Below are 13754 nucleotides of genomic sequence, written 5' to 3'. Positions count from 1 at the left end.
AATAATAATAATACATTTCAGCTGTTTATAGTGATTTTTTTTCTTTTTTTACCCTTTTCTTTCCCACTGTTGTTGTGTTCTAATTTTTTGTATGTAGCTTTGAAGGTCGCAGAGTGTAGATGACTGCGGTAGCACATGTGTGTTAGCGACGCTCCATTTTCATATCCACCTCCAAATCATATGCTTAGCCAATGAATGTAGAACTTGAAAACAGGTTCTTTTTTTGGGGGGGGGGGAGAGAAGTGGCTGTATGTATATATCTCCCCTGCAGCAAACTGATTTCAGAATTTGCCTCTGCCAGCAGCAGCTTGGTAGTGAAAGGATTCTACAGGACTTTTCTGCATGGAGCTCTTTCTTGGCCTAAGTAATGTATGAATACATGGAACAGGTGGGTCAGGGTTTAGCAGAGAGCTGGAATCAGAAGCCCATCCCTTGCCCAAACTTCTGGTTCATGCTGATTTGGTATCAGGATAGGCCCTGCTAAGGTGGCCCTCATCCAGCCTCTGAGACCCAAGTATGTATTTATTTATTTCCTGAAATTCGTACACCTCTAGGCTGTTTAAAAAACCTCAAAGTGGTTTGCAAACAGAGTAAAACAACAAAACTATCAGTAAAAACAACTCTTTAAAACATTCAAAAGATAAAATCGGCAATTAAGAAAAAACAAGATTTAAACATACACCAGCATTCTACATGACTGGGTTGGCTTATCTATAAATAAAAATGTTTCTAGCAGTACTGTACAGTGAAGGTGCCTGCCTGATGTCAATAGGCAGGGAGTTCCACAGTGTTGGTGCTGCCACACTACAATATTTATTTCTTACAAATGCGGAATGGGTATTACGTGGCACATGTAGCAATGCCAGTTCCGTAAATCGAAGCAGTTTGGGGTAATGTGATCTCACAGGTAAACTGGTCCCAAGTTGTTAAGGGCTTTATATACTAACACCTTGAACTTGGCCTGGTAGCAAATGTGGCAGTCTACCACAGCCAATCAAGTGCAATGGAAACCCCACATGAAACCTTGAAGTCATATCAGTCCACAATGATTATTTTAATTTATTACCCATTCTTTGCTCTTAAGGTCCCAGGCACGTGCCAACAATTTAAAAGACAGCTTAAAAAACAGTTTTTAAAACTTGTGCCTATAAAAAGAAATGCAATCACGAAAATAAGGTGGATCCTGAAAATATGCATCTCAAGTCCAAAGACCAGGATAGAGGACCCCTCCGGACCATTGTTTATTTTTTAGTGGGTGTAATTCTGCAACATTCCATTGACACAATAACAGTGCATTAGAGGTGGATTTATGCAGGACTGATCACACATCGTTCTGCTTTATTAGCTGACCTGTGATGCTTCCCCAGCGTTATTGCTGTGTGTGTGTGCTCTATAGTGGAACTGAACAACAACAAAAAAGCAACAACCCTAGAACATTCGCAATATTAAAAAGTTGCATGATTTCAGCAGGAAGTTGCAGGACATCCACTGATTGTAAAGGAAGCAGTACAGCCTCCCTGGAACTTCTGCAGGTGCAAAGAGTATTGAAAGTGGATTGATGGCTGTTGGCTAAATAGTAAAGATTAGAGCACTGAAAGCAGAATTACTTAGAACCACCCTGATACCATTGTGAGCTCAGATCGTAATGGATGCACAAGAAAAAAGGATGCCTGGAAGGACCCCTAGGCCAAGAAGCTAAGGGCTGGCTCAGTCGCAGTTTCTCCCCTTAAAATTGGAGGAACAAATTGGATAAATTGAGGCTGTGCCCAGTCCTTTATTTTAGGATGAGTCACTCCAAATCCTGCATCTCCTGTTTAAGAGGAGAAATTTGAAGCAGTTTGCAATTGAAGCCAAATCTTTCAAATTTGCAGTATGCAAAGCACAACTTCCCTTGGAAACCAACACTTACCTGAATTTTGTGAAGCAGTTTTGCAACCAAAGAGCTTTTATAAAGAATGCATATATAGGGGAAAGTGTGCATAAAGATGAAGGAGTTAGTGAAAATAACAAACAGAAATGCATTGCATTAGGGAAATCTTGCAAAAATGTGTACAATAGTCAAAACTGCATTATAAAGGTGTTTCTTAGAAGAAATGCACACTAAAATACTGATGAATTTGAAAGAAAGGAAGAAAGGAGCAAATTGCTGCAAAATGTGGAGAGCTGAAATGAAGATGAAGAAGAATAAGAGACTGAGGGAACCGAGATTGACAGATCCTTCCATCTCTATTTCCGTGAATAAGAAGTGTCAGTTCCTGGCAGTTCTTGCAGGAGAGCAATCCACTGCTTAGCCTGTAAACCTTGCTCAAACTCTGCTTCCTTCTGTTGGGGGTGGGGGGGGGTGGGCAGATGGCTCAGAGGATGGTCCCAGGGCCTGCCTTCCAATTCTGCTGCTGAAGATGAGCAGGCCGGCCCTCTAAGCTGCTTGGCTAGGAGCTATAAGCAAGCTGCTCTGAGCTCCTTGAGGGACAATCAGGGTAGAGCAATCAAACTAAATATATATAGTGGACTGTCCAGAGCTCCGGTGAGACTGATCAAAGCAGCAAACCCTGGGAGCCAGTTTCTGACAACGACCTGTCATCTGCCTACAAAATCCACATGTGACTGGGGCTAAGAAGCGGGCATGCTGGAGAAATGTGCCAACTAATGAATGGCTTCAGATTACTTGAGTAAGTGAGCCAAGTCACTGCAAGGGAATTTAAACACACACACCTCGCTCTGCCCTGACCCCTCCAGTTCCTAAGCACATGTAAAATCCAGCATGTGCATCAGGGGAAAAAAATAGAGAAGTCTGTGGGTGGGTATGGGGGAGAAGGACACAAATTCTATGCTAGTCAGCTGAAACTGAACTGGAGAGAGAGGGACCACCAGCTTTCCTTCCAGGGAGCATCAAATTGCAGCAGCTTATGTGGGATGTCAGGAGTCTAGGATGGGGCTGAAATACTTGGAAGGTATGTAGGCATGCAGGACTTAAGGGTCCCCCGCAGCCATGAAAGGAAATAGCCAAATACACCACCAGCTCCTGTGATTGGCCGGCAGTATGACCCACCTGGATTGGCTGGTCCAGGTATAAAGACTGTGAGAATCTTGGCTTTCCCCCCTCTTCACCTGGTCAACAGCACGGAGCATTTTGTTTGCTGTGATCCAGCTGCCAACTGAAATCTGATTTGTTGGGCTGGATTTTGGTGTGTCTTTCTCTCTCCCACCCTTAATATGAGAGAGCTTGGTTGACATGGTGAACTGGATGCCGCCTTGCAGGCTGCTCAGCCATCCTAAAGCAGATGTTTCTCTTTCTGGCATTTTTAAGGGCACTCTCCCTGACAACCAGCTCACAAGGGAAAAGTCATTGGCCTTTGTTTTAAGGTCAGGTTTACAGAAGGGTCTTTATTTGCCCGCTTTCCCTTCTCCCTGGAAGAAAACGCTGCCCAGTTATCTCATAGAAGTATTGACAGATTTTGCTGAAACTCTGGAAAGGAGAGAAAATTCACAGAGGGTGATGCACCTTCCTTCTCGCCTCCAGTTTTGCTGGATTTTTAATAATCCCACTCAGCCACACACACACTGGAAACTGGAAAAGGACTGCTTGGTTCTTGGTTGGCAGTGGTTTGCAATTTTACATCTATATGTCATAAATGCCTGCCTCTAGATGAGACCATTTCTAATGGCAGGGAAGCATTCACTTCTATAACTGAATATTCCCCCCCAAACATAAATACTTTTTTGTGCATAGAGAACTTTCAAGGGTTAGAACCCTTCTCCTTCTAGTTTTCTATAATATATTCCTAAGGTCATCATCTCCAGATATTTTAGGCTAAAGCTCTCATGCTCCCTAACCATTGGCAGTGTGGGCTGGGGGCTGATGGGAGTTGTAGTCCAAAATATCCAGAGAGCATCAAGATAGGGAAGGGTCTGTGTGTGTATACATATAAATGTATATATTGCTTGATTGTAAAACAAAAGAAAACCTCAAAGCGGTTTACGAAAAGAATAAAACAATGAAATTATTGTGTGCTTTTTTTAAAAACCCAATTTAAAACATTTTAAAATATCAACAATTAGCTAAAAAGCTGATTAAAGTACATGTCAACATTATTATCGATGTGCAAATAGGCTTCCCTAAACAAAAATATTCTTAGCAAACACTGAGAAGAATACAGCAAAGGTTCTTGCCTGATGTTAATAGGCAGGGAGTTAGTAAGTGTAGGTGTTGCCATAGGAAAATACTAAGTTTTTACAAATGCAGAACAGGTATTACGTAGCACCTATAACTGTCACGTCTGCAGATTGGAGCAGTTGAGTAGACGTATATGGTGTAAGGTGAGCTCGCAGGTAAACTGGTTCTATATAGTGGGGAAACTTGTGGTCATCCAGATGTTTTTTGGAGCACAACTCCTGTCATCCCTGAATATTGGGCCATTGAGGCTGGGGTTGATGGGAACTGTAGTCCAAAAAACATCTGGAGGGCCACATGTTCCCTATCCCTGATCTGCACAAGCAGGCAAGGAAGTAAATGTCTTTCTCAGCTATGCTAAATCTATACATTAAATAGATTACATGTACCTCCGGAGGTATATCTATTTCACACATACAGTCTATACTAAGTCTGCAGTGGCACAGCTGAGGCAAAGTTTTCCTTCCTTGCCTGTTGTTTGTGAACACCTGTCCTCCAGGGATTAAGAGGTGGGGTCGCTCCCTCTGGGTGGTGTGTTGAGCCTGCAGCTATAACTAGGTGAGAGACTTGGTTGCAAGGAAATTATTGTTCACGCCTGCTGCTACTTACCTTGCCCCGTGAGATACCTCCTCACATTGGAGAAGTGGCACATCCCTGCATGCTTCTGGGTCTGTTCCGCTCTCCTGCGATGCCTCCACCCTCCAGGCTTGAACATGTAAACCTGCTGTCCTTCCATTGGACTAGAACTCCCATCAGCCTCAGCATCGTATGGCCATTTTGGCTGGGGCTGATAGAAGCTGCAGTCCAAAACAGCTGGAGGGGGCACCAGCTTGGGGATGACAGGTACATAAGAACATACGGATAACTTCTATATCAGGCCAATGGCTCGTCTGGTCCAGCATCACAGTGGCAGGCCAGATGCTCCATCGGGAAACCTGCAAACAGGAATTGAGCAACAAGAGCACTCTTCCTCTCCTTCGGTTTCTAGCAATTGGTATTCACAAAAATTACAGCCTCCAGCTGTGGAGGCGTCATGACTAGTACAGTGGTACCTCAAGTTAAGTACTTAATTTGTTCCAGAGGTCCGTTCTTAACCTGAAACTGTTCTTAACCTGAGGTACCACTTTAGCTAATGGGGCCTCCTGCTGCTGCTGCGCCGCCGGAGCACAATTTCTGTTCTCATCCTGAAGCAAAGTTCTTAACCCGAGGTAATATTTCTGGGTTAGCGGAGTATGTAACCTGAAGTGTATGTAACCTGAAGTGTATGTAACCCGAGGTACCACTGTAGCCATCAATAGCTCTCTCCACCATGAATTTGTCTAATCCTTTTTTTAAAGCCATCTAGGTTGGTGGCCATAACTGCCTCCTGTGGGACTGAGTTCCATAGCGGCATGAAGCTGTCCTGTGCTTCCTTCTACCCTGAATCTTAAACATTCAACTCCATTGGATGTAAATAGAAAAACACAGTAGCGGTGAAAGGGGGTTTCCTCCTCCCCGCAAGATAAGTGATTCTGGCCTAGTTTTCTCTGTGATAAATAAATCTTGCAGCTGGGCTTTGCACCATGGCATGCTCCTCTGTTTGGAAAGCCCCTCCGTGCAGAAAGCTATCCTAGTCCTTTCCCTGACATGCTACCTCAATGAGAGCAGTCTGCGTTTTCTGCAAAGGATCATTCCATCGTTTATGTCCCCTCTTGTTTTGAAGTGGCCCGGCTCGGATGCAGGTTTCATCCGCCTCAGTGGGCACTAGGCCTCTGCACTAGATTAGAGATCCCTCCCTCCCCCCCCCACACGTTCTAAAAATAAAATGCAGTGCACTTCCTCTCCCCCCCACCTGACTCAGAGTTCCACCTCCAGATAGGATGTGAAGGTGGAACGGAAGTGAGGCTGAGGGGGCGTTCTGCTATTTATACCCTCTGTCTCTATAAGCGAAGGCCTCTCTTTCTGAATACGCTCTCTGCCTGCACTCCTCAGCGGCGCCTTCTTCCAGAAAAGCTTTTGGCTGGCTTGCAACGCCTACGGCAAGGAGTGGCGGGGTGGATTTTATTTGGGAGAGACGAGACACAGTTAGTAAACACCCTCCTGCCGCCGGCTTGTGGATGTTAAATCATCTAATAACTACACGGTGCTCTGTGGCTCAGCCTTCCCCCAAGCTGGTCCCTTCCAGCTGCTCTTGGACTACAACTCCAATCAGTCCCAGGCGCTGGGAGCCCTAGTCCAAAAGGGGGGACTTTGAATGTCCAGAAGAAGAGAGCCTAGATCACCATTATGGTCACTTCTCTATAACTAGACTACAGTGGTACCTCGGGCTAAGAACTTAATTCGTTCTGGAGGTCCGTTCTTAACCTGAAACTGTTCTTAACCTGAACTTTGGCTAATGGGGCCTCCTGCTGTGCCGCCGGAGCATGATTTCTGTTCTCATCCTGAAGCAAAGTTCTGAACCTGAAGCACTATTTCTGGGTTAGCGGAGTCTGTAACCTGAAGCGTATGTAACCCGAGGTACCACTGTACTGCAAAACTGGTTCTTTGTTTGAAACTCTGGGAAGCTGCTGCTGCCGCTGCCAGTCAGTGTGGACAGTATGGAGCTGGGTGGACTGACAGTCCACTTCAGTATAAGGCAACTTGGGGAGGGATGGAGCTCAGGGGTAGGGCATCTGCTGTGAATGCAGAAGCTTCAATCCAAAGCAGGGCTGGGATAGACTCCTGCCTAAAGATCTGCTGCCGGCCGGTGTAGAAAGTATTGTGCTAGATGGGTCAACAGTTCCTAAGCTTCCTGTGTTCCTAAGCTGTGGCGCTGACCCGTAGTCTGGTGGAACGGACTTGTGACTGAGCTGAGAGCTTTGCACAGTTTGTGCGAGGGCCGACGGGCCTCCCTCGTAGGAGGCTATTGTGTGCCTGGAGGAGGAGGAGGAGGGAACGAGTGGCCCTGGCCTCAGGAGGCCCACAAGGACCATCTCCTCCATGAGGAGGGTCTGTCCCCAGCAGGGATGCCTTTTGTGTGGCTGTTGAGAAGCGCTTTTTTTTCCCTGGGAGAGAGAAAGAGAGAGCATTAGAGCTGGCGCTAATCTGATCCAGCAGCTCGGATTGGAGGGGCCAGAGTTGCCACAGCAACCAGGCCCCAAGAGAAGCCATCCCCAGCCAGCCTCTTTTGTTCCGGGGCGTTGGCAAAGCCAGCCACTGCGGCGGCGGCGGCCTCCCTCCGGAGAAGAAAAGGGCTCTGGAGAATGGGGCCCAGGGGAGCAGCGGGGGATCTCCCCCCCCCCCCAGCAGAGGGATCTGCCCAAAGAGGACCCAACGGGCAGCCGCTACAATAGCCGCCCACCGGGGGCTGCCACTCACACTTAGCGCTTGCCCGCCTGAACTTGGCGGCTCCGCCATAATCCCGCCTCTCCCCTGCCCTGGGTTTCCATGGACACCGGAGCCTATTGAGGACACACATTTTCCGCCTGTGAAATTGAATGCCCACCCGGTGTCAGGGAAGGCCTCCCTCGTCAATGGGGACGTGCTTGGAGAGCTTGAGGGGGGGGGAGAGGGGGAGACCGGCTGGCTGGCCGTTCCCAGGGATGCTCCTGTCCACCATCTTCTTCCCTCCTGGCTTTTCATCCCAGGCTTCCTTGATGCAGTGGAAGAGAGGGCCATTGATGCCTGCTAGCTGTGATGGTTGTGCTCCACAGTCTGAGAGAGCAATGCTTCTGAATACCAGTTGCTGGAAGCCATGGGAAGGGAGAGGGCTCTTGTGCCTGGGTCCTGCTTGTGTGTTTTCCCCGTAATGGGCATCTGGTTGGCCCCAGTGAGAGCAGGATGGATCCAGCAGGGCTCTTCCTAGGTTTTATGTTCTTATGCAACCTTGAAGCCTGCCTCCATTTCTCCGGGGCTTAGTGTGCTCGCTGACCACTTTGTGGTAGATTTGGGGTTTTCTTAAAACTTGCCTTCCTGTGAATAAAAAACCGGAGAAGTGTATTTGTGTGGCGGTTCAGTTCCTCGGCCTTTGCACTGGAACACAGGGCCCTTTTCTCATCATTATCAAGAACTAACAAATTTTATGTCCTTAATTCAGGGTCCTTTGGTCCTTCAGAGTCTTTCTCCTTTGTGGGTTGGAATTGTTCCTTCTCTGCTCTTTTATGTGGTCTTCCCAGCCTACAGATTATGTTTTTTAATACAGGAAGACAGTGGTTTTTTTAGTTAGGTCCTAACTAACTAACTAACTAGGTCTTTTTCAAAGACAGAGTTTCCTTTCTACAGTGTTCTTGCCTCTCGTCTTGGGCTTGTTCTTTGAGGGTGTCATTTTGCCATCTGAGCAAAGAAGAATTTTAGTGAGTCCCCAGGAAATCAAATAGGTGATAGTGATGATGATGATGATACCACCATATGTGAAGGAGAACCTCTTCCTCCAGAACAGGACTGAGACCACAAAGGTGTTAGGTGACTGAATGTGCACAGTGTCGTGTAGTGGTTAGAGTGTCTGGCTAGACCAGGGTTCATATCCTCCCACTCAGCTATGAAGTTCACCGGGTGACCCTGGGCCATCCACACACTTTCTGCCTGACCTACCTCGCAGGGTTGTTGTGAGGGCAAAATATTGGGGACATGGAGGGAGAGCCTGGTATGCCACCTTGAACTCTTCTGGAGAGGGCCCCCCCCCCAGCCTTGGCAGAGTGCCGTGGTGGCACTGGAACCAGGAGGGTTTTGCCCCTGTCCTCAGCACACGTTAATGCCTGCTACCTTGGGGTTAATCAGGCCGGAACAGCAAGTGCCCTGTGCTCTATCCCTCTGCCAGACGCTTCTACTCGAGACGCCTGCTGGTAAAGTGGATAATCTCCTTTTCTCTCTTGCCCTGCTTTCTTTGCCCAGCGCACGTCAATCTTGAAACCCTTGCAACGTTGACTGCCAGGCTTGCCAATTGACAGCGGCCCTGACCCTGAACACAGAAAGCCCATTGTGAGCACCTTCTCCCTCTCTCCACCCCCCACCTCCTTCATCCTGGCCTGCTGACGTTATGGAAGGGCAGTTTCTGTGTCCTCCTGTGACACAAGGTAGACAAGGAAGCAGGGCACAGTTAGCAATCCTAGCGAGACCCTCCTCAACTTCCTTAGCCTCCTCCCACAGGGATGGAGTCAGGCTTCTGGTTTCAGGCCAACTGAAGGGGCCACCAACCTAGTTTTCAGGAATGGGTCCAAGGGTGCCGACTGTTTAACTGCCACCTTAACTGGTGCCTTGGTTCCTGATTCCAGGCTTTCGCCTCCACGACAGATCTGCTCTTTTGCAGAATCATGCCACTTTTTAGAATAAGCATGTGGACCGTTTGGCCACCGAACACTCTGAAAATGGGGCAAATATGGTGATTATTGCTGAGGTATAATTCATTAATACTTGAATTCATTAAAACTTGAGTGGGTCAATGCATATCACTTTGGAAACAGAACTGGGCTATCCATTTCCAGATAACTTCAATTGGACCTCCAGTTAGGGCTAGGAAATGTCCCTGACTTGAAACCCTGGAGAGTCACTGCTGGTCGGTGTAGACCAGGGGTAGCCAGCTGTGGTGGTCTCCAGATGTGGTTGTACTATAACTCCCATTAGTCCCAGCCAGCCTGGCCAGAACATCTGGAGGTCACCACATAGGCTACTCCTGGTGTAGACAACACTGGGCTAGATAGACCAATGGTCTGACTCGGTATAAGGTAACTTCAAGCAGCAGAGCACATGCTTTTCATGCAGAACGTCCTGGTTTCCATTCCCAGCATCTCCAGGTAAGGGCTAGGAGAGACCTGAAAACCTGCCATGCCACTGCTGGCCAGTGTAGAGAATATTGAGCTAGAATGGATGGATGACCTGACTCATTAAAGGGCAGCTTCCTGTGTTTCTGCTTAAAAGAAGGTCAATGGTTTCTACATAAATGTAGAGGGCTGCTTTGGCTTGCAGAAAGGATATCGGCTTTAATTTTTATTTTTTTAAAAAAGAGAGATTTAAAAAGCAAATGACAACCACCCAAAATGGCCCAGCAAGAACCCGTGAGCTTTCAGGAAATAAATGGAACGTAAGGGTTACTTGCAAGTGTCAGCTTGGGTGGGAGGGAATAAGCGGAAGTGGGGAGGGGGGGGTTGGAAGAAGGAATTAGCCTTCTCAAGATCCTAACAGATTATAGTAAGCATCCTGGATTGGGGAGGGGTGGGAGGGATTAGGGTGGTGAGAGATGTGTGCTGTGAGGTTAATAATACATATTTTTTAAAATACAAACAAACCTCACCCTCCCCTGCGCTGTATAGGGCTGTTTCAGGAAGAAAGACAAGGGGAATATGTATATTTTCCCTTTTCACACTCTGCAGAACCTTCCTAGCTGTGTAGATACCTGCCTTGAATGTGTGATAGAAATGGTTAGTAAAAAATGCAGGAAGCAAATGTCTTAGGGGTTTGGGGTAGCATTATTATTAATAATGAATGTATGAACAATCAGGGTACAAAATAAAAATAGAAGGGGGGAAAAAGTTACAAAACAATTATTTGTTATTATTTATTGAATTTACTGTATATCCCACCCTTCCTTACACTCCAGAAACAATTGCAATTAAATCCATCTAAAAGCAGTTACAGTAGAGTAGAGTAGATTTTTCCATTCAGTTATTCAATTGATACTGTGTCCTTCCTCCCAAAGGAGCCCAGAGTGGCAAACACATGCATAATAATTTGTTTAAGCATTCTGAAAACAGTTAAAACATTCCAAAAAGCAGTTACGGTTAAGAACATCATTTTATCTGGTGATGTTAGGGTAGCCATGAACAGTATCCTACATCCACAAAAAGCCTGGGTAAAAAAGGATGGTTTCAAATTCCTTCTGAAAGATGATAATGAAGGAGAAAGGGGAGGGCATTCCACAATTGGGGAGCCACCATCGAAAAGGCCCCGTGATCGGTCAGTGCCAACCAAGCAACCATCAGCGGCGTCACCACCAGTAAGGCCTTGTCTGCTGGCAGTAGGATCTGAGATGGTTGGTACTGGGGGATGCACTCTTTAAGGTCTTTATATGCTGATATTAACATCTTGAATTTAGCCCTGTAACTCAGTGGCCACCTCTACAAATTCCAAATAAAACAATAAAACTATTTATACACATGTGAAATTAATATTCCATAAATGGCTGGATCACATCTGGGAGAAAGCCTTATTCAACAGAAATGTCTTTCATAGGCATTACTTGGGAATAATCCTCACACCTCACATTGATGTAGAGTCTGAGGGGGACAGTTACTTGTCTAAGTTAGTGGTGTCCTCATGGTGTCTGGACTACAACTGCCATCATCCTTGACCTTTGGTTGTTGTGGCTGATGGGAGTTGGGAGTCCAACAACATCTGGAGACCACCTCTGCTTGAGCTCTGAACTGGGGCCATCCTAACTCATAGCTCTGGTTTCTTTGTTACCCGACGAAAAGATCCTCTGCAGCCTGCTTAGCACAGTGTCCTTGTGACAGCATAGACATGCTGGGCTTCCATCCTCTCCAGCCAAGTGGGGAACCACTTGCTTTCCTGGATTTTTAATCCGAATTGTGTTAGAATTCTCCTTGCCTCTTTGGAATGGCATTACAGATGAGCAGCTTACTAAGTGATTACATTTCCAAGTGGCATGTTAGCACTTGATAAACCATCATCCGTGTGTAACCGGAGTCTCTGGCCTGGAGGATTTTTCTGGATGCAGTCATAATGTTAGCAGTGTACAGGCTCAGTGGCAGAGCATCTGCTTTGCATGCAGAAGGTCTCAAGTTTAATCTCTAGGTAGGGCCAGGAGAGACATCCCTGCCGAAAACCAGTGTTGGAGACTCAAATATATATGCTAGGCGCCAAATGGCTTCTTAAACAGAATGTCCAGTTGCCATTTTAGGGGGAAGACTGCTCTAATGTCTTATTTTTCAGATGATGGACTGTCATTGATTCTTGGTTAAACATCTGGCTCGTTCAGATGACAACCTTGAGCTAGGTTAAGAGCTTTGAAAACTTAAAGAAGAAAAGTCGCTTGATCCAGGGACAGTCTATGTATATATTGGCCTATTCCAACCTCTTTTTCTTAATGGTGTCTGCTCCTGCTCAGGCTGCACAGAAGAAGCATTTGGTTCCAGAAACTCATTCCGATTGTGCAGATAAAATATCATTGATAGAATTCTACAGGATGGGGTCTGAGGATGTGAAAACAGTCCAGATCCAATGATCTCCCAGGCATGCACCTCCAGATGGTGGAGATGTCAGGCATCATCCTGGTGCCCAGGCATCTTCCCTTGGTTGCAAGTGGTCAGTAGCCAGGTGCAAAATGCGTCTGGCACCTGGCTAATTTCAAACACTGCCTGAACCCCTGGAGAACTGCTGCCAGTGTATGTAGACAATACCGAACTAGACGGACAAATGGTCTGATTTCTGCCTAAATGAGCTTTCTAGGTTACTATGGTTTTATTTGTTTGTTTGTTGAATGAATGATTGATGGCCATTTAGGGCAGTTCCGCTTCTTTGGGATTTGGGTGACCAATGTCAATATCCAGAAGTGCCCAGCAAAGGGGCTGGTCTGCCTAAGATTCGGGCAGGATGGGGGCGAAAGGCATGGGCAGCGCAGCCTGTCCCAGGACCCATCTCAAGACATCTGGGCGCTTGTGGGGGGAATCCTACAAGTGCCTCTCTCCCTTTAAAGAGACAGTGAAAGAGCTTTGGTGCTTGGCTGCCCTTTTGTAGCACCCCAAACCTAGATACAGTGGTACCTCTGGTTGCGAACGGGATCTGTTCCGGAGGCCTGTTCGCAACATGAAAAGAGCGCAACCTGAAGTGCTGTATCTGCGCAGGTGTGCAGTGCGATTTGGTGCTTGTGCACATGCGCAAGCGGTGAAACCTGGAAGTAACCTTTTCTGGTACTTCCGGGTCGCCGCGGGACATAACCTGAAAGAACGTAATATGAAGCAAATGTAAGATAAGCTATGACTGTACCTGGATCCAGCTGCCTTGCTTTGCCTGATGATAGGCAGAGAAGACCTAAGGCTTTGGGGGATTAAGTCTAGGAACCGGTTCCCTTCCGACCCCAAACTCAATTTCACTCCCCCCCCTCCATCTTTGTCTCTTGCAGGTGGACGACGCAATGCTCATGTTTGACAAGACCACGAACAGGCACCGAGGTGAGGCCCTGTATTTTGAGGAGCCAGGCTTTGGGGTGTTTGATGGGAACCCAGGCCCCACTTGCAACTGCCTCCGCCCTCCTGCCCTGCCCCACCCTGCTTGCAGCTCCTTCCCACCCCCTTCCCTCCAGCCTCTTCCTTCCAGATCCACTTTCCTTCGTCAGCCGTGTCCTTTTACCCGACGCGTCCCCTCTCAGCACAGAGGGCTTTTTGTCTGCCTGCTTCCTGTGCCGTGTAACTCTTTGCCGGCGGGGGCAGCCTCTTCCCCTTCCCCTCCCTGGTCACCTACGTGGCTCCATCTGTCTGTGTGTCTTACCTTGTCCTGAGTAATTTGAGCCCCCGGGGAAGCTGACACGAAAGCCAGGAGGCTGCCTCTCCTCCTTTGCCGCAGCACGGGGGGGGGGGGGGGTTGGGGGGTTGGGGCTGCGGCGGCGGCTGCTCCC

The 13754-nt window shown here is 47.4% G+C and overlaps 1 protein-coding gene across 7 annotated transcripts in view; it reads left to right on the top strand.

Moving 5' to 3' along the window:
* The window catches only part of MSI1 (musashi RNA binding protein 1), a 61799-nt gene that overhangs the window by 31070 nt on the left and 16975 nt on the right, over positions 1-13754 (top strand). For all 7 annotated transcript variants that reach the window (XM_077920403.1, XM_077920402.1, XM_077920399.1 and 4 more), the window contains exon 7: positions 13263-13311. In XM_077920403.1, the coding sequence (XP_077776529.1) occupies positions 13263-13311 (49 nt within the window). The remainder of the gene's footprint in view (positions 1-13262; positions 13312-13754) is intronic.

The sequence above is a fragment of the Podarcis muralis genome, chromosome 16, assembly GCF_964188315.1.
Source record: "Podarcis muralis chromosome 16, rPodMur119.hap1.1, whole genome shotgun sequence".
Classification (NCBI taxonomy): Eukaryota; Metazoa; Chordata; class Lepidosauria; order Squamata; family Lacertidae; genus Podarcis; species Podarcis muralis.
The sequence above is the reverse complement of the archived record's forward strand: the minus strand, read 5'-3'. Positions and strand labels throughout refer to the sequence as shown.